We start from the raw sequence: 26,539 nt of genomic DNA on the forward strand, positions 1-26,539 counted from the left end.
CCATTTTTCGAAATTCCAAGAGCTTTTTAAGTCTTTTTATACAATCTTTAGGCTTCGATTTTAGTTGGGGGGATCTGTGCAATTGCCACTCTCTTCGAAATCTTCTTTTTTCATTTAAGAGCCGTTCGACATCTGCAGAATTAATTCTATTATATCTGAATTGTAGGGGGGTTTGGGTAGCATGTTGAGCAGCCAGTCTGAGATTTTTATCGAAATTGATAAGAGAGTGATCGATGTTTTTTGGTGTTCTTAGCGGTATGTTTTCCGAGCAATGTGTACTGAGGTATTTTTTATATTTGAGCCAATTTATTATGGTGCCTGCCATCGCTAAATTACCAGTCGGGGATACAATTTCTAGGGGGCTCAATAAAGTAATAATAGTGGGTGAGTGATCTGAAGATAGTTCCAGCGAGGATTCAATTTGAGTCATTTCTCTAGGGATATTTTTCATCACGCTAAAATCAATAACATCCGGTATTTTTCGTGGGTCAGTAGGCCAGTAAGTAGGTTGGCCGCTCGAAAGCACATGCAAACCCATTTTAGAAATTGAGTCGAACAAAACACGACCTTTAGGGGTAATCAGTCGTGATTCCCAGAATGTGTGCTTAGCATTATAATCGCCAGCAGCCAGGAAACGGGGGCCTAGTGATTTAAAAAATCTATTATATTGACTTTCTGTAATTGAGAATCTTGGGGGTGAGTATATCGATGAAATCACTAAGTTTCGATGAAAATCTTCAAGACAGATTGTAGTAGCTTGAAGATAATCTTCGCAAAAATCACACATTAAGTAGTGTTTTATTCGAGCTTTTATTAAAATTGACGAGACTCCGCATGCTCTACCTCTGGGATCTTTGGTGTCATATATTACATATCCATTTATTCGAAAGGAACTTCTGGACGTCAAATGAGTTTCAGAAACCAGCATTACATCAATTTGTTGGTTTCTTAAAAAATATTCGAGTTCGTTTTTGTGTTGGCGTATGCCATTTGCATTCCAAAAACATATTCTTAGGCAGTTCATGGCCTGTTAAGCACAGTATGCAATAACATTGATCGCATCTTAAGCATTTCTTGCATCATGTTACTCATTGAGTTTGTAAAGTTATTTACCGATTGCACAAGGGTTTCTATTGTAGATTCTAGTCGGGTAAAATTGAAAATTGGCGTTTGCTCTCTTACCTCTGGGTTCATATTTTCGTTTTGGAGTTGACGGACTTGCGGCTGAGTTTGGTTGTTTCTAAGTACATTTGCATATGTTACTTAGTTGTCATATGCCTGTTGCAATGGGGGGTAGTTCAAATTGATGTTATTTAATGGCTGAGCGGGGAAAATCTTTGGTTTCTGGCTTTGTGATTTTTTAACAATTGAGTAGACAGGACAACCCCTGTAGTTTGCTGTGTGGTTACCTCCGCAATTGCTGCATTTTTATACCCTTCACCATGAGTGGCAAGGGTATATATAAGTTTGTCATTCCGTTTGTAATTTCCAAATTTTTCATTTGCGACCCCATAAAGTATATATATTCTGGATCGTTATAGATAGCGGAATCGATATAGCCCTGTCCGTCTGTGTGTTAAATCAACTTTCCGAAGCCCCCAAATAAAGCCCTGTCCGTCTGTGTGTTGAAATCAACTTTCCGAAGCCCCCAAATAACATACATACATGATTCATATATCAATATCTCCGGAATTCTTCCGGCTCGGTTGCTATAGAATCGAGAAAATCGGTCCACAAATGGCTGAGATATAAGGAAAAAACCAGGACAACCTCAATTTTTTACCTATTTTTGACCTATATCTGGATTACTAAGTCATTAATATAGACAATATTTAATGATTGATATTTCAAAGATCTTTGCATCGACGTATATAAGACCATAGTAAGTTGGACCTGGGCTGAGATATAACCATAAAACCAAAACACAATGTAATTTGTTATTGTTTTCAATGATGTCATGCAAATATATGTATAATAACAAACAAAGCTTTATTTGTATGTGTATATGTATGTGTTTTTTTGTCAATCTTCAGCAATGTGAATTTATATACCAGGTGGTGTCGATTCTACAATAAGTACAACATTTACAAAAACCACTTGCAATTTGTTTTTGTTTATGTGGTTTAAGCTGTCAAAGTTTGCCTGTTGTTTTTGTTACTTTTACGTTTGTTGTAGCATTCGCCGCAACAATCATAGGATAATTGACAGCTCAAACATCAAAACAACATTATCAACACCACCTGGTATATAAATTCGCCTTGAGAGAGAGCTTTTTATAATGTGTTCTCAAAAGAGCAACTCTCTCACGCGTACACAGAACCAGTGTTGCTATATATTTTTTGAAGAAAACTTTTTATTTCTAAGTACATACTAAAATTACAAAACCCAATTCGTACATATATGTAATCAAACTGAAATAATTTATGTGAATTTAGTGCTGGAGACACTTTCAATATATTCAAATCAATCTCCCCATTTAGTGAATGAATTTGGGGACTATCATTTTGAAATCATCGGTTCAACTTATTGATATCAATTTTCCAAAAAAAAATTTTTTTTTTTAAAAATAAAACTTTTTGCGTCTCAAAAACCATGCTAAAAAGGGAAAACTTGACATATGGTAACACTGCACAGAACACATATTGTACAAAAACAACAACCACGTTGTTTGAGCACGTTGCTTTTGCGCTTATTTAATTTTTGTTGTTGTATGTTGCTATTGTCAACAAATAATTGAGCAACGCACCACTCCCAGCAAGGCGAATTTATAGAAGGTGACGACAGAACTACAACATGTACAAAAACAACAGGTACTTTGTTTTTGTTAAAAGATAGTCGAACTGTGAAAGTTGCCTGTTGTTGTTTTTACTTTTCGCCACAACAATCACAAGTGAATTGACAGTTCACTTGTCTAAACAATTCGCCCTGACTCCCATATTGTTATTCTATTTTTTTAGCCGTTTTTAAACATGAAAGTAAATAACAAACATTTCAAAAAGCTTTTTGTTCGATTGTTGTGTTTAATTCTTTTAATACACTTCATCATAAGTGGCAAGGCTATATACATACATATGTATATGTAAGTTTGTCATTCCGTTTGCAATTTCTATAAAATTTTATGAAATTTCAACAGATTATGTAAACGATTCTATATTGGATTTGCTGTTACGGTTCCATATGTGTTCTCCTATTTTAAGATTTACTTTTAATCTTATATACAGGGATGGAAAATTATATTTTTGTTCCGTATTAAAATAGTATTAAAAAATTACTTTCTTCATCACCAGAGTACTTAAAATTTTAATATTACTGTAGCTTTATGTAGTAAACAGTCGTCTGTTATCACAAAATTGTCTATAGAAAGTGCTGTTGAATACGAGATTTTCTATAGAAAATGATTTATAATAGACAAGATTTTTAAAGAAAATGCTGTTTTTCATACGATTTTCTATAGAAAATACTGTTATACACAACATGTCCAAAAAATATAGTTATAGACAAGATTTTCTATAGAAAATTATTTTATTTTCTATAGAAAAATGTTACACTCAAGATTTTCAACAGAAAATATAGTTATACTTAAGATTTTCTACAGCAAATATTGTTATACACAAGATTGTTTATAGAAAATATTGTTCTACGCAAGATTTTCTATAGAAAATATTGTTCTACGCAAGATTTTCTATAGAAAATATTGTTCTACACAAGATTTTCTATAGAAAATATTGTTCTACACAAGATTTTCTATAGAAAATATTGTTCTACACAAGATTTTCTATAGAAAATATTGTTCTACACAAGATTTTCTATAGAAAATATTGTTCTACACAAGATTTTCTATAGAAAATATATACTAAAGATTTTCTACAGAAAATATTGTTATACTCAAGATTTTCTACAGAAAATATTGTTCTACACAAGATTGTTCTACACAAGATTTTCTATAGAAAATATTGTTCTATACAAGATTACCTATAGAAAATATATACTAAAGATTTTCTACAGAAAATATTGTTATACTCAAGATTTTCTACAGAAAATATTGTTCTACACAAGATTTTCTATAGAAAATATTGTTCTACACAAGATTTTCTATAAAAAATATTGTTCTACACAAGATTTTCTATAGAAAATATTGTCATACACAAGATTTTCTATAGAAAATATTGTTATACTCAAGATTTTCTACAGAAAATATTTTCTATAGAAAATATTGTTCTACACAAGATTTTCTATAGAAAATATTGTTCTACACAAGATTTTCTATAGAAAATATTGTTCTACACAAGATTTTCTATAGAAAATATTGTTCTACACAAGATTTTCTATAGAAAATATTGTTCTACACAAGATTTTCTATAGAAAATATTGTTCTACACAAGATTTTCTATAGAAAATATTGTTCTACACAAGATTTTCTATAGAAAATATTGTTATACTAAAGATTTTCTACAGAAAATATTGTTATACTCATATACTTTCTATATAAAATATTGTTCTACACAAGATTTTCTACAGAAAATGTTGTTCTACACAAGATTTTGACCTATATATGTATTATGGATATCTAATGATAGATATTTCAAAGACCTTTACAACGACGTATATCAGACCATAGTAAGTTGGACCTACAATGGGTCAAAAATCGAAAAAATATTTTTTAACCCAAATTTTTTTCTTTCACTAAATTTAAAAAAAAAAAATTATAAAACAATTTCGAAAAAAAAAATTCCAAAAAATTGAAAAATTAAATTGTATTTGTGTTTATCTAAAAATATTTAAAATTTTTATTTTAAAGTATAATTTGGTGAAGGGTATTTAAGATTCGGCACAGCCGAATATAGCTCTCTTACTTGTTTTATTTTAGGATCATCTTTAGATTTGTTACATTGGGATGTGTTATGCAACTCCCCCCAAATGACACATACTGGTGGCAATTTGCAATATGCCTTGGTGTGTCCATATTCTTGGCAATTCATACATTGAACGGGGCCAAATCGTTTGTTTGGTTCTTCTACCGTAATTTTACGATGCAATAAGTACTTCAAGTTATATATGGGACGTGTTTCATTTTTTTTCAGGTTTATGTCACCGGGTTCAAGTTCAACACGGAAGAGTGGTTGGGGTATTTTTTCGCGATTTCTAATATTTATCACATTTTTTGTCTTATAGCCTTTATCTTCTAAGCTTTGCTTTATTTCGAGTGGTTCAACATTACAGTCAATACCATTTATTACAACTAGTAGACCCTTGCTTCCTTTCAGCTGATAAGTGTAAAAACTTTTCTTTTGAGTTTGAAAATATGTTACAACCTTTCTATAATCGTTTTCACTATTGACCTGTATTTTAGTTTCATGAATCGTGCCTTTCTTGATTGGGATTACGTAAAAAGAGTTCTCTCCTATTAATGAGATCAGGCTCTGAACCAGTGGATTCGAATTATTTTCTCTCAAGTAAATGGGTTGTGGTTTTGTAGAATGGATTTTATTTACTGGTTCATTAGTTTCACATTCCAGAATAGAAAAACGATTTTCATTGTTTAGTCTATGAGGTTCACTATCCTTATATAATTTGGCCAAGGGTGCCGCTTTCGAGGACTTAGGACTTCGTGCCCGTTTTAATACTGTAATATACCGGTCCATTCCAACCTGTATTTGGGATTTATTATCATTATTTAATGGTTGACTAATCTTGGGTACAGCGCTGCTTAATGGGTTAATTTTATTTGTAGTTAGTGTGGTGGATTTCGTATCTGAAGCTGATATAGCTGGCATAGATAAAATATTTTTATTTTCTGATTGAATTGAATTTTCTTTTGTTTGACAATCATTAGTTGTTGTCAATGCGGGGGAACAAGAACGAGCGCGGTTAACAGGTTTGGCGGTTAAAAACAAGTTGTCATCTATTCTTCTGTTTGTTTTGTTTATATTTTTTTTGTCTACATTAACTGTAACGTATGCATTTCTGCCGTTTACACTTAAGGCCCAACTATAATATGCATACACTAGCTTAAGTCAGCTTAAGCAAATGTGCGAATACATATAAAACGTATGTGACAAACTATAATGTACTTAAGAGAGTTTCGTCAAGTTTCGTCGAATTTTATTTGCCTAAGCAAAGTGCGAAGCTGGTCGCACATTCCGTACGGAATCAGCTGTTTATTTATTTTATACAAAGAAAATAAAGAAATAAATGAAAAGGATGAAGAAAATTTATATATTTTGATAAAATAATAAGAAATACGTATTTTTTTTAATTGCAAGTTGCACATAAATGTTCAAATGGGGCTAAATAGTTTTGAATGCACGTAAGTACATTATAGCCACCTAAAAGTTTCTTTGAATTTACTTAAGCATTTGACAGACTTTTCGTTCGGTTTTGACATTACCTTAAGCTAGCTTATGCATATTATAGTTGGGCCTTAAACCTTCGCTCACTGTTTTCGTTGAAGAGACTCATTTAAGAGTATTTGTAATTACTTTCGTTAACACTCTTGATCTTTATTTAATAGTCAATGCACAAAAAAGGTTCAAAAAAAGAAAAAAAATATAAAGAATTTTTTTTACTTATTTGTCTTTTAGTTGTTGTTTTGATTTTTTTATTTAATAATATTATTAAAATAAAAGCGTCCTTTCGCGTAAATAATAAACAGGTGATATTTATATTTATTTGCCGATAGATACATTAAAATAACGAGTTAACTCGGAGTAAAAATAAACACGTCCGAACTGAACTAGAACTATAAGTAAATTTTTGTACATTTCAGGAAATTTACAATGTTTTTACTAATCTATATTTGGCCTAACATAATTGTTGCGAGCCAGATTGGCACTATTCTAGTAATAGTATTTTTATTTTCTTTTTTAATTATAATTAATTTATCAGATTTATTTTAATATAATTACAAACTATTTTTAACATTTTGTAGAGGAGATTAAAAATCAAATTCATTTATTATTAATTTTCTATACTTGTTGTAATTCATTTCTAAATCAAGTAACCCATTTTTATATTTCAAATTCATTAATAATTTTTTATATTATAATTCATTCTTGTTCTAATTTTTTCAATAAATTGTTGTATGTTTTTTATAAGAATCTGTCTTAACTATTTTTGGAAAATAAAGTTAAGTATCATTTCATTTGGCGACGAGGATTGTAAAGAAACTACGTACAATGGATGCTCAAGCAATTTCGCAATTACTGCAACATCTTCAACATTCAAATCAAAAATTTTTAAATCAACTGATGGACGAAAATCAGCAATGAATATCCAGAATGCTCGTATCTGAAAAATCTCAATCGTCTGTTCCAATTTTTCGCCATTATTCAAAAGTCACAGATAATAGGTCCACATATGTTCTTCAATTAGAACAACATTTTGTCGCGAATGGTGTTCATAATGAGGAAATAAAACGTGCATGTGTTTTAAGTTGGGTGGGTAGCGAGTCCCTCGAGCTTCTGCAGAAATTATTTGACGGGAAAGTGGAAGAGCAAAGCTACAAAGATATAATTTCAAAGTTAAATGACCATTTTATCAAAACAGCATGTTCTTGCTGCTAGAGTTCAATTTTATAAAACAACAATGAAACTGAATCAAACGTATGCAGATTGGATTGCATATCTCCGAGGAGCTTCAAAGGAATGTAGATTTGTCTGCGAAAAAGAAGGCTGTTGATATGTTAGTCATACATACTCCACACGATAAAGTCCGTTCTGCAGTACTTCAAAAACTTAATCCTACGTTGGAAGAAGTTAGTCAAATAGCCAACATATATGAATCAACCATCAACCCATGCCTGGAAATCAAAGGGGAGGAAAAATCCGAGGTCTATGCCGTCCAGCATTTTAAAAATAAGGTATCATACAAAAAACTTAATGACATTAATTTCAAATCGTGCCCTTCTTGTGGCAATTCCCATCAAAGAAAAGAGTGTTTTCATTACAAAAATAGAACTGTGTGCAACATTTGTTCAAGACAAGGCCACATCTCCAGTGTTTGTCAAAATAAGTCAAATTCACCTGACGTATCAAACTCAACTAAAAAAGTTCGTAATAAACACAATAATCAGGTAAATTCGCTGTCTATTGGTAATGATTCTTTCGAATCCATTGATTTTACTGAAATTTTGGAGCCATCGCAACTAGAATTTTATAATGCCAATTTGTCAAAAGAGGATAAAATATTTATTGTTATTAACGTCAACGAATCAAATTGTTCTTTTCAAGTTGACACAGGTGCCACTTGTTCTTTAATTGGTTTGACAACTTATGACAATTTGGGACAACCAAAATGCATCCCAACAAACAAAATGTTAAGAACTTATGGTGGTAGTTTTCTTCCTTTAAAAGGATATATTATAGTTCATGTTGTTTGGAATAATTGTTCTCAAGATTTACCTCTCTATGTAGTTAATAATAATAAAGCCAGTAATATTCTTGGATTGGATTGGTTTCGCAAGTTAAACTTTGAAATTAAAATCTCTCCCAAAATGGATAGAAGTACTATTACTAATGTTGAAGACAAAATGATGTATACTGTTAATTGTAAATGGGGTAATATAAGAAGACATCAAAATCAGATAAAAATCCGAATATCCTCAAAATAACCCAATTTACAAACTGAGAAAGACATTGATACTAATATTGAATTTCCAATTAATGCAACGAACAATTTAGAACATCGATAAAACTCTGGAACAAATGAACCAATATGTAGAAAACCAACTCCACCACCTCTATCTCCAATCGAAAGTACATTGGGCTTGAACAATAATTTACGTCGATCCCAGCGGATTAGAAATAAACCAAAAAGGTTTGAACCATAATAAGTCTGGGGGAATGTTGTAATTCATTTCTTAATCAAGTAACCCATTTTTATGTTTCAAATTCATTAATAATTTTTTATATTATAATTCATTCTTGTTCTAATTTTTTCAATAAATTGTTGTATGTTTTTTATAAGAATCTGTCTTAACTATTTCTGGAAAATCTAGTTAAGTATCATTTCAATACTTTAAGCAAATTTCAAGGTATTTATATAAAGAATATGGGTTTATACCATTTAGTAAATTTAAAACTTCATTATTATTTAATTGTGTTTTACCAAAATATTTAAATCTAAATTCTTTATAAATTGGACACGTACCGATGAAATGCTGCGTGTTTTCAGATTCATCTAGATTGCAAATTGTGCATATGCCAACTGAGTCGTTTCTAAAGGCTCTTGCTGAAAAATTCTCTATGAGTGATGGGTTAAGATTGTAAGTTTAGAATACAGATCGTGGAATTGTGAATTAGATGCGTTAAGAATATTAGTATTTCTTTCATTTATTTTTAATAGATTTAATATTTGTTTATAGTGTGTGATGAGCAGGCTACGATGTACTGGTGAAAATTGTAGAGTTTGACATATAGTTGACCATTCTTTTGCCCAATACACATTAAGGGCTATAACCTTCTCCGCAAGTATACGTGGAAGACTGCTTCGTTGCATTTTTAAGACTTTGTTTATGTAATCAAAGTGCAATTTTAGGGTAAAAACATATAAAGGGTCTAGACCAGTTTCCAGATATAACATATAGTTAGGTGTTGAACTTGGTAAATATAGCATATTTTTTGTGCAGCGTAAAACATAATGGATCTGGAAGCAGCTTCAAATATTTTATGTTTGTTGTTTTTCGAGATTTTTGGGTGGTTTAAGTATTTGGACCAGGTTGAATTGATTGCTAATTTTGAGTCCGCTAGTTTGTTTCTCAAGTGTTTTTTAAATGACAAGTTGTAGGCAATATCGGTCAGCATAAAGTAAAATCTTTACATTTATATCCGCTACATTTACACCACCAGGTAAAATATCTTGTAAATCATTGAGATATAGTGAAAATAAGACTGGGCTTAATATACATCCCTGTTTGACACCAATTTCAACAGGAAATAAATCGGACAAATTATTACCATCCCACACTTGCTATAAGTACTATCATATGCAGATTGTAAAATTCTTATAATTTTAGATGATAATCCCATGCAGGAGAGTTTATAAAATAAACAGTTTCTTGGTATAGTATCAAATGCACAAGAAAAGTCAACGATAAGAGCGTATGTCTTTTTACTGTTAATGAGGTTTAAATGTACAATATTAACAAGGTTGAAGATGTTGTCCACAGTTGAATATTTTTTTCTGAATCCGGCTTGGTATTCATTTAATATGTTGTTGTTGTCAATCCATTCGAAAACTTGATGGGATTTTTTCATATAGAAATATTTTGTTGAAAACAGATAATAATTCTTTAATAAAACAATTTGGCGCATACTTATAGAATTCATAACTAATGCCATCTTGACCAGGAGCTTTGTTTAGTTTTAGGGTTTTGATAACCGACGAAATTTCACATAATTCAATAGGAGAATCTAAAAGTGGATCCGTAAAATACGGCATAGACCAACTTACTGTTGGTGTATCTCCAGAATTTTGTAACATTGAGCATCAGAAAGTCATCTGCTTTTAAAGTACCTCTAATCGTGTGTGTTTGCGTTTTCATCGATTTAGATAATTTCCACCACTCGTTGCTACATTTTATCGAGTTCAGCTGTTCTAAATTTTTATTATACAATTCTAATTTCTTTGTGTTGCAAATTTCCATATACTTTACTCTTGCTGCAAAATATCGCGACTTATTCACATTTGTGTGATGTTTTTTATACATACATAACCTCTCGAGCATATTTTTACGAGACCGAGCACACTTCCAGTCAAACCATTTTTGTTCGGTTCAAAAACTTTTTTATTTCTTTTAGTAGGATTAGCTTGTTTTATTTTTTGTATTATTGTAGACACAAGATCATCCACCGATATATTTGATTGCAGATCCACTTCACACGAAAGAGAATTGAGATTTACTGCATATTTAGCAGCAAGTTTATCGTTCCAGTTTAATCTTTGTAAAGTCGAATTTACGTTTCTGTTTACGTTGTGACAATTAGTCTTTATTTTTAAACATAATGGCATATGATCTGAGTAGGGTTTATATGCAATAGAAAAATCATCAACGTATTGCAGAAGACTATGTGAACAAATACAGTAATCAATAACAGAACTACCCATAACTCCACAAAAGCTGTATTCTCCCTGTGCATCATTTCCAGTCCTACACAGAAAGAAAAAAGCACTTCTAAATTTAAGTTTATTTTACTCAAATTTAGCCAGAATTGTACTTAAAAATTTAAGTACGATTCATACTCATTTGTACTTAGAATAAGTATAAACGGGATTGATTACAAAAATCAAGCGGAAATGTTCTTAAAACAAGAACGAAATTCTTGAATTAAGTAAGAAAATCTTGTTTTAAGTACAAGTGAGAAGTTAAATAAAGTAGTTAATTCTTAAACTTCAAATTAAGAGTAAGATAACTTGAAATAAGAAAAAAAATCTTATATTGATCCATAATAGAAAAAGAGCGGTATAAAATTTACTCTCTGAGCTGCTCTCAACGTAATTTTCTACTCGCGCTGTCGTTTAGTTACATGAATAAACAAGCAATTTCATCAGTCTGTGTTGTGCGTTCCGTGTTCCGTGTTGTTCTGTATTGTTTTTGGTCTTTTGTGTTTTTTGTGTTGTGTGAAAAAAATATGAGTGAGGCAGAAGTGGTTCCGGACAAAGAACAGACCCTCCTGCTCCAGCTTCTCCAGGAGTTTCATCAGCCCAGTGTTTATGGGTATTTAAAAGGTAAGTCTATAATTTATTTATTATTGAGATTTATTTTTAAATAATACAGTTATTCTATTTATAAAACATAATACAGCAAGTCAATCGAAAACTTTGGATAAGTTTCTTTTACATGTTTACTTTTGGCTTACTATATTATGTTTTATAAATAGACTGTTGAATTTGCAACAAATTCTTTAAAAACAAAATAACGGTACAACGTGGTATGTACGTACAAATTTTTTCAATAAGAAATATTTTTTCATTTGTACTAACACACACATACATACATATGTAGTTGCGCATATCGTTTAGAAACAGGTTTTTTAAGACGCAAACAACAAAATTTGCACTTGTAAACAAATAATACAAGCATTTTGTTCTTAGTTTAAGAATTCTCGTGCTTGATGTTTGTGTGTCTATAATATAGACTCTATATTATAGGCACACAACCACCTATATATGTATTTACATGTGCACAATTTCTTGTTAGCGTCGTTGTGTGTATTAGTATAAATAACTGCGTTTTGTCCATGAACTGATGGTATTTTTGTACCACAAATGAAAAATATGTTTCTTATTGCAAAAATACAAGTACAGTCACTTAGAAAAAATATAAAAATTACTATACGATATTAATGATTTATCCTCATATTAATAAATAATTTTTAAATTTATCAAAGGAAATATTGTTTTATAAACTTTTGAAAATTGTTTATGAATATGGGGGTAAATCTTTAATATCGAATAGTTAATATTATAAATGAATTTATAAATAATTTTCATATTATATCATTTGTTTGTACATTTTTAGCTTCTTAGGTAACATACAACAGCTTGCAATGGTGAAAACATTAAGGAAGCAATACCTCCTCTTGGTCTTCGAATCGAATTTAGGAATAAGCTTTTAAGTTGACAAAATTCAGGTAAGAATTTAATAATACAGATTTTTGCAAATATAACTTAACAAATCTTAATCTTATTCTATAGGTTGGCGTCGATGACGACACAATTTCTGTTGAATTCAAAGTTCACAACTGGCAAATTGAAGAAGATGACTTCCGTGGCAAACGAGTTTTAAGCAAGGTAATAATTGTTAAATTGTATTAAATTTAAATTAAAAAAAAAAACAAAATAAAATTTATTAAAAATAAAAAATAATGTGTTTTTCTTAAATCAATCTTAGTTTGGCTTACATCAAGTACTAATTCGGGCTTAAAACAATCCTATTTTTGGATTATATCAAGTACGAATTCGTGCTTAAATCTAGTTCAGAATTCTTGAAACAAGCTCATTTTGCGATTAATTCAATCTCGGACATTCTTAAATCAATCCGATTTTTGGATTATATCGAGTATGAATTCATGCTTAAAACAATATTAGAATTCTTGAATCAAGCTCATTTTAAGATTAATTCAATCTCGGCCGTACTTAGAGAGAGCTAAAATTAAAATTTTTGAGCTTGATGAATCCGTACTTGAATCAAGTATTATGTACTCGGTTTAAGAAAATCCGTACTTACCCTACTATTGACACCGCTCCGGATTGACTTAAGTACAGATTACTCAATTTTTTTTATGAGTGTACCATTTAGCACTATGCCGCCAACATTTCCAATCAAATCTAACAGTTTTTTACCTTGGGCGTTTAATTCTTTATCTTTTGAGTGTCTAAATCCACTAATATGCGATAAACCATGCAAAAAGTTGTCATCTAAAACTTGTTCTTCAGCGATTCTAGCATTTAAGTCACCAAGTATACAGAAGTTTGTAGCATTAAGCTCTTGTAGGAATACTTCAAAGTTAGCAATATCACAATTCCAATTTGTACAGTTCAGATATTTTGGGATAAAATAGAATACGCTTCCGTCAAATTTAGCAGTTAGTACAGCATTATTAGAAATATTTAAAAATTTAAAAGAATAAAGTTTTTGTAGCTCATTTCTAAAGCCATACAAACAACCTCCACTTGCACGACCTGATTTATGTGTTTTCTTTGCTGGAACCCAATGTAATGTATAATTTTTCAAAAATAATGCGAAATTATGTTGTTTTTCTGATATAACATGTGTTTCAAAGAGAAAAAAAAACATCAAATCTATTAATATAATTTATAAAATTGCCATACTTAATTGAATTTGCTAGATTCGCTAGATTGTAAGACACTAAATGGCATAAATTAAATTGCTATTGGTTTGAATTAGCTTCCATATCAGTAGTTATATTCTTTTGACCTTCTTTAACGCAGACATCCATTGAGCAGTTACATTCATCTAGTAATTTTATTAAATATTCAGCATCAATATTAGAAGTGGCGAGAATTTTGCCATTGGACCATGTATATCTGTTGTTATTTATAAAAATACAGAATTCACCCATTCTAACTTTAATAGTTTTGTTGGAATTATTTATCTTCTTGCTAATTTGACGTAGATTGAAACGAACATTTTCTTCCTCCTCGGTATAATCTTTTTTTATATATATCGTTTGAACTTTTAGCTTGTGTTTGGCAGCAATAACGTTGTAAGCCTGCATACTTGTCTCCAAACAGAACAAAAATTAACGCCCCGAAGAAATTATACGCGTAGACATTACGTTTGTATTTACATTAATAACCGTTGTACATAGATTCATAAATTCAGCCCTGGCAGCATTCACATTTACAGCATTCAAGCCAGAAACAACCACATTTGATGACCGGGATTTACGATCTATAAATTCAAGACGAGATGTCAGTTTTTTAACATCATTTTTTAGCTTCTTGTTTTCTTCTCTCAGTTCTTCAATCGTAGACAGCGTTGCCACTCATAAAATATTTTTCCTACCAAATTTCAGATTAAAAACTACCAAAACCTACCAAATTTTAAATATTTGTGAAATGCTATTTGGATTCCTTTCAAAATTAATAGTTAAATTAAAATTATATTATTGCTGCTATAGCATTACCCTGAGGATGAATATTATTTAATTACACTACAATCATAAATATGTCACATCTAAAAATTTTGTGTGAATCGTTTTATAATTGACCATAAGGCCCATTTCTAAAACTTATTTTAAGGAGCATAAATTTCCTAAAAGTGTTGGTATGCCGACAAAATTCAACACAAATAAGTTTCATGGCGATCGGTACATAATTGGTCATAGCTGTCCACTTCTGAAAATCACTCACGAAAAAAAATTATTGAAATTTTAAAAGAAAAATGTTTTTGCTCACTACTTATTACTTCTTTCAACATGACTACACACAATTTAAATAATATGTGTTATAATTTTGAAATATTTAAAATGTGTAAATTAAATGTATAATACGTTAAAAGTTTTAGTACTGCAAGGCCTTTGGCATTTTTTGAACTGAACACTACTAAATACGTACACATTTACTTGACTAAACTAAAAATTTAAGATAATTCTGTCTTCATATTTTATAAATAATTTTATTATTTTGGATTAACATAGTTTATTTGTTAATTTGTTCTTAAAAATACATATTCAAAAACCTACCAAAATGCGACAAAAATCGGAACAAACCAACCAAACTACCAAAAGTCAATTTGTTAACTTAAAACTACCAATTTTGGTCCAATTGGACCAAAGCGGCAACGCTGATCGTAGATTTCAACTAAATCTGATTTCTTGGTAACGTCTTTGAGTTTTTCATCTAGCAGGCCACGCAGTTTATCCCAAGAAAAAACGTCTTGAGTGGTAGCTTGATTTGGTGAAGACATGTTTTTACATGAAAAATGTTTTTTGTGGTTGTCGCAATCAATATGTTCAGGGGACGTTAATTGTATTGAACGTTTTTTATTCATTTGTTTTCAAAGTATACTTTTAGGCATTATAATTATATTCAAAGAAAACTTTTGTAATTTAATTACAGAACAGAACTTGGCAGCACTTTTTAGTTTTGTTATTCTTTTAAGCACAGCTCCAGTTGTCCATACACCAACAAGGATGAAAATACAAAATGGAAAATATAACAGGCCCGGAGTCTTCCAAACGCAACACAACAACAGCTACCTACAAATGCTCCAACCTGCACCATATATAATCCAAATAGAACTTTCAGTCTTACCACCAACCAAAACAATAACAGCAACTAGGCAGTTGAGCAGTAGTCAATCAGTAAATCGGACACAATTGAGAAAAATCCACAGACTTATATGTATATATCAGTACTACAACAATTCCGAACACCTTGAACCAATATATACTATTTAATAGTTAATTCAGCTTTGATAACTTTAATTATTTAACAAAAATTTAATAATTTTTATGCAGTAAATAATTTAACACTTTTTGACACTTCAAGACTAGGCGCATATGAACATCAACGCTCCCGTCAGAGACCATTTAGTTTTAATTTTAGTTATAAGATTTTATTACTTATTGTCAGGCCTAAGTAAGGCAGATTCTATAAATAAATAAACGTGAAAAAAAAATTTGTTTAAAAAAATAACCAAAAAGCTAAAAAGTAACCAAAAAAAAATTATTGGAAATGTCATGTTTTTATACTTCAAGATAAATTTTATGACAAGATTTCACCATTTACAATATTATGAAAATTAGTTCTTAATCGCAAAATATTAAGAAAAATCGACCGGAATAATTTTCGTTATTTTTCTATTTTACACAATTATTTTTACTGAATTTAAATCTTTTAATTTTTTAAAATGTACTTCATGAAATATCTGACTTGATTATATTGTTACGAAATTGTACTTAAATTCAAATATAACGATTTTAACGGCAGATTTAAAGTTGCATAATGCTTTCAAACAGCAGTACCTCTCAAACTGTAACATATCTGTGGGTATTATTAACAATGAATAAAAGCTTTGAGTTGATCATTGATCGTAAGTATGGCAACGCTAAATGTTTGCTGCGACTCGTATATTCGAATTCGAAAGCTCTAGACTTAGAATATACGAGTTTTCGACAGTTAAAGAACATTGTAGAAAGTTCACGAGAGATGGCTTGTGTATAAATAGTGGCCATGGTTGCAATCGTCAGTTCAGTTTATCAGAGAAGCTATTCGAATAAACATCAACTAAGTGCGTTAAAGTGTGCCGTATTTTCCAGTGAATTCGTGTACATTATAAAGTGTGTCTGTATTTCTGCGAATTAATAAACGTGTATAAAAAACACTGAGCGACTATTTAATTCTGTTGTAGTTGTACATTTTAAATAAATGAAGAGTTGTTACAATTTTTAAACTAGTAAACGGCTTTTATTTGCAATCAAAAGTATCCGGTTTATTTAAAGGAAATAAACCAGCGTTTTAAAACGGTTAAAACGTAACAATTGGTGTCTGAAGTGGGATTGCAAAATAATAAGCATGAAGTTTAAAGAACTAATAGTTGAACAACTCAAGAATGAATTGAGTATGTTGGAGCTACCAACAGAAGGTAATAAAGCAGAATTGCAGAAGAGGCTCATAGATGAATTCAAGATATTGACATCGGAGCTTTCGAATTTGAGTATAAGGAGGAAATATAAGTTTCTAACCGCGCAACAACAGGCAGCATGGATTTAAGCACAATGTTTGCTGCTATGATGGACACATTTAAAGAAACAAATGAGAAATTTACTGAAGTTCAAGAAACTTCTAAGATCAACAACGAGAAACTTCTTGCCGACAACGAGAAACTTCGTGCTGAGGTTAAAGCTGAAGTCAAAGAAACTATTAAACACTTAGCTGAAATGGAAGCAAAACTTCAAGAATCTTCCAGAGCCACAGATGAGAAAATTCAGGAAATGTCTGAAGTTATTAACAGCAGAGTGGATGTCTTTGATAAAAAGGTGTCGGAGTTAGAAACCAAAGTGAATAATGTTCAATGTCAAGAAGGAGCAGTTATTAACAGCAGAATGGATGACATTGATAAATAGGTATCCGACTTGGTAACAAAAGTGAATAGTCATCATTGTCTAGAAGGCGCGGTACGAATTATTCCAGAATCCTCTAGTATAATAAAAGACCCTAGTTTTGATGGCACCACACCATTTAATGTGTATAAGTTCCAGTTTGATACGGTTGCCATTAGAAACATATGGAAAGTCGAAGAAAAAGCTATCGAGTTCATTTTGGCCTTAAAAAGAAATGCAGCGGTAGTTCTTGAAAGCGTGCCAGCGAGCAACGGTAATTGTTATGATGACATAATGGAGGCTCTACAAGGAAAGTACGGTGGCGAACATAAAAAAGAATTATACCGAATGGAATTGCGTGGCAGAGTGCAGAAGGCCAATGAGGCACAACAAGAAATCGACCGTTTACTATAGCTTACTTATCCAGGGGAAAACAATCCATTTTTGGACCATATCAAGATAGAGGCATTTGTTAATGACATTTGGGATCCTGAAATAAAACGTGCGGTTTGTGCTACACCTAAACCATCACTTACTGAAACCGTCTCATTCGCACTGGCACAAGAAGCGGCGAAAATAATATCAAAACTTCAAATATGCAAAGTGAGGAATATCGATGTTATTGCTGAAAATGAGAGAAATATAGTCGACGAATTAAAAAAGGTCTTGGAGGCGTTTAATGAGAAGCAAAGCCAAAGTAAAATGTTATAACTCCGGTAAATCTGGTCATATTCAGCGAAACTGTCGATCACCAAGAAAACGAACAAGATCTGCTTCGACTCCAAGAGTGGAGTCACCTTTAAACTAAAACCAGCTAGTATTACGGGGCAAGAACTAGCTCCCACATCTGAGGGCCACACAATCTCCATATCAGTAATGCAGCAGAAAAATAGCAATCTTACGGCCAGAAGCACATCTATACTATAGACACTGGAGGGTCTCAGTCTATCATCAGACCTGACTTAGTAAAGAAAACAATTGAACCACTATGAGGAGCCTGCCACTGCCTATGGTAAAGTAAATGTGAAATTAACCATTGCCAACGTTAACTACCACCACATTCAGAATCTTTAGTATGGGCTCGTATGGAGGTTAAAACCTGCAACAACAAAATAGTTCCTGTAAGAGTGCTTAACATGTCCAGCTATGAAAAAGTCGTTAAGCCAAATTCCGAAATAGGTCAATGCACTTCAGCAGAGGTAGTAATTAATTGCGAGAAAAACCTGGAACCTGCAAATAAGTCCACCAAGGAACACGAGCTACTAGCGGAATATGAGGGGAAATGGGTAGGTGGATTAACGCCGCCCGATAGAAATAAGGCCAAACAGCTCCTGAAGAAACATACCTCCGTCGTCGCCTTAAAAAATCAAAATCAAGGTAGAACGACAATTGTCAAGCATCAAATAAATACTGGCGAAGCGTGGCCCATGAAGCAGGGGCCCAGAAGCATTCCTTTAGCAAAACGAAGTGAGGTGAAAAAGCTGGTTAACGAAATGGAGCGGAGTGGAGTAATCGCACCATCTTCAAGTCCTTGGAGCTCTCCTGTTGTTTTAGTTAAGAAGAATGACGGCAGCACTAGATTTTGCGTCTATTATAGAAAGCTGAACGACGTTACCAAGACAGCTACCCGCTACCAAGAATTGACGACACATTAGGTGGAACTAAATGGTTCTCCACATTGGAGAGTGGAAAGTGGTTATTGGCAGGTAGAGATTGCAGAAAAAGACAAAGCGAAAACTGCGTTTAGTGCTAGTGATGGATTATGGCAGTTTAATGTGATGCCCTTTGGACTCTGCAATGCTCCAGCCACATTCGAGCGTTTAATGGAACATGTGTTGAAAGGACTTCACTGGAAGACATTCTAGATGTACCTCGATGACATAATTGTCATGGGGAAGTCTTTCGATGAACACCTGAAAACCCTTGAGGAAGTCCTTAGACGAATAGCTGTGGCTGGACTAAAACACAGCGTAATGAAACGTGCATTGTTCCAGAAAGAAGTTAAGTATTTAGGGCGTCGCGTAACAGCTGACGGCATATCAACAGATGAGGATAAAATACGAGCCGTAAAGGACTGGCCTCGTCCGAAAAATCTTTACGAATTGCGCAGTTTTCTATGCCTTTGTACGTACTATCGACGATTTGTACCGAATTTTGCCAGTGTTGCCGCAAGCTTACATGAGCTAACGCAGAAGTCGCGACCGTTCCTGTGGAGTGAATCTCAAGAACAGGCATTCCTGCAGTTACAGGAATTGTTGTGTACAGCACCAATTTTGGCATATCCCATCCCTGGGGCGAAGTTTGTGCTAAACAGCGATGCGAGTGGATTCGGAATGTGCTTTCGCAGGTGATCAACGGGACGGAAAGGGTCATAGGCTACTACAGCCGAATACTTTCCAAGTCTGAGAGAAATTACTGCGTAACGCGACAGTATTAGAGTGTGTGAAGCATTTCTACAAGTATCTGTATGGTCAGCCCTTCCAACTGAGAACCGATAATTCGGCCCTCAGGTGGTTGCTGCAATTTAAATAACCTGAAGGGCAACTGGGTCGTTGGATTGAGCGGCTTCAGAGCTATGATTTTAGCATCGAGCACTGGAATGGTTTGAAACACGTCAATGCGAATGCTCTCTCAAGGCGGCTTTGCAACGTGGGATACAAGCATTGCGAAAATGCCGAGGAAAAGGAATTTGTCATTGATGATCGACTAATGCAAATAGAGTCCAGTGCAGATTGATCTATATCGCAGAGAAATGACCCCATACTGGTGAAAATAATATCGGCAAAAGAAGAAGGTAGAATGCCATCCCGCAATGAAATGTCGGCCGAAAGTCCACTGATGAAATCATATTATACCGCATATGGGAAATTTCTGACGGTAGAACGGTGGCAAATCTAATTGTGGTGCCTGCCTCTAAAATAAATGAAGTAATGAAAGAGTTCCATGACGGTACCAGTGGTGGTCATCATGGTGTGACAAAAACCTTAGAAAAGCTAAAACAACGTGTTTATTGGGTGGGTTTTCAGCAAGCAGTAGCCGATTGGGTAGCCAATTGTCCACAATGCATAGCAGCGAAGGGCCCAATAAGAATAAGTCGCGAACAATTTCAGCAGTATAACTTAGGTACGCCATTCGAGCGGATTGCAATGGATGTAGTAGGCTCTTTCCCTGTCAGTGATGCCGGAAACCGTTACGTTCTAGTGGTTATGGATTATTTCAGCAAATAGCCAGAGGTATATGCCATACCCAATCAGGAAGCTAAAATAGTTATAAGCGTATTTGTGAACAACTCGGTGTGCCGCTATGGTGTTCCACTGGAGTTGCATTCTGATCAGGGTAGAAATTTTGAATAAGAAAAGACGACACTGCAGCCTCAATTTGATGGCATGTTCGAAATATTCAAACGCACTCTGGAGGAATATTTAAGAAAAGTGGTCAGTGCACATCAGAAGGACTGGGATGAACACATACCGAAATTTCTATTGGCATACAGATCATCTATCATGACTCAACCTCTCGAACATCTGCAAAAAAAAACACATACCGAAATTTCTATTGGCATACAGATCATCTGTCATGACTCAATCTCTCGAACATCTGCAAAAATTGTCTTTGGGACAGAACTCAAGTTTCCTGGTGATTAAGAATTCGGTATTCTTATCAACAAATAATGAAAACACATCCCAAGAGCAAGATGACCTAAACGAAATTCATCAATTCGTACGTAGACGAATTAAAAAAAATCGAGCAGTGCCTAATATGGGCGATGTAAATATGTTATCGTACCAAAAGAAACGATATCGAAAGCTGTAAAAGAGTTACTTCGTGTATTAAATAAATGTCACATAATTATTTTTCAATAGTTATCAAATTTTAACAGCATTTCTCCTGATGTTTCTATCCAAAGTATACCAAGTAGTCCAACTCTCTATTTTATAAATTTACTCTCTCACATATACGGGTACTGTGTAAATTCAACACCCTTGTGATAGAATTATACACATCAAAAGTCTCGAAATTTTAACTATAAATTGTCCAATAAATATAGTTTGATACGCGTAAATTCACTAACACACATTATTTTATAATCTTTTTCAACACATTTAGCACTTTTTCTTTTCCGAAGCACGTCCATTTCGCACAAACTAAAAAATTTTTTTTTATTAATTTTGACGTTTTATTTTGTTTGTGGTAGGTTTTAAAATATAGAACAGAGTTTCAATTTTTGGTATTAAAAATATTTTTTTAGAACTCTGTGTGTCTGGTGAAAATTCAAAAGGCACCAACACATATACATTTTTGTTACTAACACATATTTAGACTTAGGTACTTTTTCACTAACACATGTATAGAGTTAGGTACTGCTGTCAAAGAGTTGGACTACTTGTTATACTTTGTTTCTATCGCTCAAATATTTTATTCAGTCTTTGTATCTGCCTATACATTAGGGTATTCAATTAATCGTGTTTCTGGTTTACTCTGTTAATCGAGCAAATAATTAATCGAGATTTAGATTTATTCGGTTAATAATCGCTTAATTTAAAATTATTCGATTAACCGAATTTTGTGTACAAATGATAAAAAAACGGCAAATAATGTATTTGAGATCATTTTTGTAAACATATCGCCTATTTGCTGCTACAACGTCATAACTCACCCCCAGTTTGCGTCGCTAATTGGACCTGGAGAAACGCGACGCAAAATGAAGCACGGTTTTCCATACATTTGTATTGATTTTCATTTAATTGGTTCTTAGATTCATAATTTTTGCTGAAAAAATAGATTTTTCAATACAAACATTTTCATATTACCGACGCAAATCGATGTACTAACGACGCAACTTCGAAGTCATGCGACGCAAACTGAAACAAAAATGATGCAAATCGAAGCACTAACGACGCAACTTCGAAGCCATGCAACGAAAACTGAAACAAAATCGACGCAACATCGAAATCATAGAAATTTTAAAAAGATGCAACTTCGAAACCGACGCAGAACGAAGCGACGTAAACCGGGGTATTAGTGTAATACAAAATATGCGCCGCACGGTGGCTCATATCTCAATTTCATCGGCCAAAAGTCCAACTTTTTGTTAACTCCGATTTCAAAAATTTTAATGCCATTCAATAGTAAACACATTGAAACTAAGGTAGCCAAAAAAGTAGATAAAAATATTGTCAATTGTGTGCGTGGCATGCTGTTAAAGTCAAATATTTTGTCATTTTATAAAAATGTGATTTTTGTAAATTTGATCAGAAGTAAATTATCATTACTCGCAAACTATTATAGATAATTGGATGATTTTTCTTTTGTTATGTTGGTAGGATAATAGTCTTTAAGTGCTGATATGATTTGTCATTGTACCGTTTAAACCTGATGTGTTATTAATTTTTTTCTCTGGTACTATATTTTAGCCAAATTTGAATTTCAGAGGAGTAAAAGTGCTTAGGGTCAAAAGGGGTTAAACAAATTTTACAACCAGGAGAAAGTCCAAAGTGTCCTCTTTAAGCCTATATATACTTATTGACCTGTTTGTTGAACACTTTTTTCATTTGAATGAAATTACTCCCAAATTTTTGTTCTATTTTTATTTTATTTGTTCATATGACTGGCGCAAAGTACAAGTCGCAATTTTGAAGATATTGCGATAAAATTTGGTCTAAAATTTTGTCTATTGAAAATTACTGAAATCTGTCCACTATTTCACCTAGCACCCATACAAATGTTCTCCCGAAGTTATACTTTATCGGTCGTAAATGGTTAATTTATATATGTATCTACACAAATTTTGCTCCAAATAAGTTTTATATAAACTGAATTAATGCCACCTAATTTTATGATGATCGGTCCATTGTTAGTCATAGGTCCCATATAACTTCCGCTTCGGAAAATCACTTTAACGAGCATAAATCTCTTAAAAATGTTGGTATAAACATAAAATTCAATAGGAATTACATTCATATAGACGTAAATCACCTAATTTCATGGCGATCGGTTCATTTTTGATTTTTTAGAAAACTGATAAAACTATATGAAAGATTATAGAACGAGGCACAGTGGCTCATTTTCGTTATAGCTCCCATATAAGACCCGCTTCCGAAAATCATTCACGAAAATAAATTGTAGTGTAGGGTATTAGAGTAACTTCGGGTAATGTGGACTACCGTTCTGTTTTTTCTAAATTTTGGCCACAATATATATGGATATTAAAAGAGTTGTGAATCAATAAATTAGCTAATGTATTCTCTAATGGTTTTTGCAGTTGAATATTTTTTCTGTTAAAGGATAAAAAATTTATGTGAAAATATTGTAAGGAACCCAAAAATCAGCATTAAAAAAATTGGAGGGTAATATGGACCACTATATGAGGGTAATGTGGACTAGTATTTAATACATAAAATTCATGAACCAGCTAATCATGAATGATTAAAAAATTTAATTTCAATATATTTTTATTAATACAAACTAAAAAGTCGCGTTCTTGGCTTAGATAGATTGCTTACAAAGTACATAGTTATTGTCGGGTAATATGGACCAGTAGTACATAATCAAGTAATTTAAGTGGTCCACATTACACGAACTTGGGTTACAGTGGTAAAAAGTTATTTTTACCTAATAATCTAAATGTGCTTAAATTCTTACCAAATATATGCAAAACTACGTGTCCACTTTAACTATATAAAACAACCAAACATTAAATTCTACCAAGTAACTGTACCAAATTTTGTTTCTTACTTGAACCGAAAAAAATGTTGAGCAGGCGCATTAATTTCAATACAAGAATAAAAAGTCAACATATCAATAACTCATGAAAGCAAATGTGCAATTGTCGTTTCAAACAAATTGTAAAATGTACGACAAATCAGTTTTATCATACCTTCAATAGTTTCTGAAAAAAGACACTGGTCCACATTAGACGCATAGTCCACAATACCCGAAGTTACTCTATATAGTCGAGCTTGGCCGAACATACTTCCTTACTAGTTTTTATCTGCTGATAACTTTTTTAATAAGTATAGCTGATTCAAAAAACAAAAAATTTGCATTTTCATACTAAATGCTATAAAAAATTAAAAGTTCGTAAATCAAACTGGAGAAAAATTCAAGAAGTTATCTGTCCACCAAAAAAAAATTTCTAAAATATCTCTATCGGTTCAAAAGTTACAGAGTTTTGGCCGATGAAAAACGAAAATGAGCCACTGTGCCTCGTTCTATAATCTTTCATATAGTTTTATCAGTTTTCAAAAAAGTCAAAAATTTGGGTTAAATACAGATTAGAAAGATATTAACATCTACTATTTATATTTCTGAAATCGCATGATTTGTTGAAAATTTATTTAAGAAATAGTAAAATGTCATAAAACATTCAAAGACGTTTTTCTCGAAACTACTTTTTTTGAATTATGACGTTGTTGCAGCAAATGAACGATGTGTGAGTTTTTTTAGGATTTTAATGAGATCTACTGAAATAATCTTTTATAAAAAGAATATAATTTAAACGCCTTTTTTCTTTAGATTTAATAAAACTTTTCTTGGACAAAAAACTCTCTCGTTGATTGTATATGTTGGAGAAATTAAAAGCATGATAAAGGATTTTCCTTTTTGGATTGTTTTAGATTTTGATTAATTTAATAGTGTCGTTTAGTTATGATAAAAGGCTCATTTCAAAAAAAGTTTCTGTTAATGTCAGTTGTTATACATACTCACTAATCATGTTTATTGGATGTTCAAAAAATATCTAATTTTAATTTGAAATTTGAATGTATTGGAATTGAAAGGGAAAAAATAAATATAAAAAAAAATTTAAAGTGCAAAAAAAAAGGAATTACGGTTAATCGACACAAATTAATCGGTTTATTTGTTATTTGAAAATCGGCAATTTTAAATTATTCGAACAGAACCGTCCAAAATTAATCGGTTAACCGTTAATACATAATACATAATTGATTATTAAATAGATTTTTCCACAACGTCCATGTTTTTTTTAAAGAGTCATATTTTAATACAGTTAATGATTTCTAAAAAATTATGGATAATCATAATTTCAATTATATGTATACTTACGTTTCCAAGTTTTAGTTTGGTTTTCACTCCTTTCTCCGGTTTGTAGTGACCGGAAAGCTGGTATAGCACCGCCCTACTACGCCTTCTTCCCATATTACAGCCCGCAGGAACATTCAAATTGTTACATTCACTTCCCTCTTCGTCGCCATCGAATGTAGATCCACCAATTTCGCCACTTAAGCCTGGAAGTCCTGCCAAGCCAAGCATACCAGCGTTTGAGCCGGCACGAAAACGTGCTCCCAGGAGAGCAGCTGTAAGGGCAAAAACTTACAAAATGAAGCAAACAAATGAACAACACAGGCAAAGTGCGCACGAACATCAAGACAAGCGATGAAAATGTGCATTTAACAAATGTGAATGAAACACCCAAAAATTAAAAAAAGAAAAAGCAGAAAAGACATTCAGTCATTAGGATTTTCAAATTGTTTTTATATTTTATTAAAATACATACAAAACAAACATGTACATTAGGGATATAACTATTGACAATTTTTGCAAATATGCAAATTGGCATAGCATAGTCGAATAGAGCATTAAAAAATATAAAAAACCTCGGAGTTATTTTTTCGCGGTTGTGAAAAAAGTTCACGCACCAAACGCAATAAAGTTTTTCATGAAATATTTTCAATTATTTTGAAATACAATGGCCCATAATCATAGTCAAAAATAAAGTACATTTTAAGAGAATTAAACTCGACTTTACTTAAGAGTGGACTTTATGTCTATCATAGACAAGTTAAAGTATACTTTTGACGCTGAAGTCGACTCTAAATATAAAACTATCTGAAGTTGTTTTTAACTCGTTTAACAACAGCATCAGCTGTTTTTCGACGAGTAAAAAAGTTCGTAACAAAGTAAAAAATGTTTAAGTTACAAGATATTGGTAGAGATTTTGCAATTATTGAACA

The 26,539-nt window shown here is 32.2% G+C and overlaps 1 protein-coding gene across 1 annotated transcript in view; it reads right to left on the minus strand.

Moving 5' to 3' along the window:
* Positions 1 to 25,948, minus strand: part of Elk (Eag-like K[+] channel) — a 464,478-nt gene extending 438,530 nt beyond the window's left edge. The window contains exon 1 of the mRNA XM_065512744.1: positions 25,632 to 25,948. Within this exon, the coding sequence (XP_065368816.1) occupies positions 25,632 to 25,838 (207 nt within the window). The 5' untranslated portion in view covers positions 25,839 to 25,948. The remainder of the gene's footprint in view (positions 1 to 25,631) is intronic.
* Positions 25,949 to 26,539: the final 591 nt, after the last annotated feature.

The sequence above is a fragment of the Calliphora vicina genome, chromosome 5 (assembly GCF_958450345.1).
Source record: "Calliphora vicina chromosome 5, idCalVici1.1, whole genome shotgun sequence".
NCBI lineage: Eukaryota > Metazoa > Arthropoda > Insecta > Diptera > Calliphoridae > Calliphora > Calliphora vicina.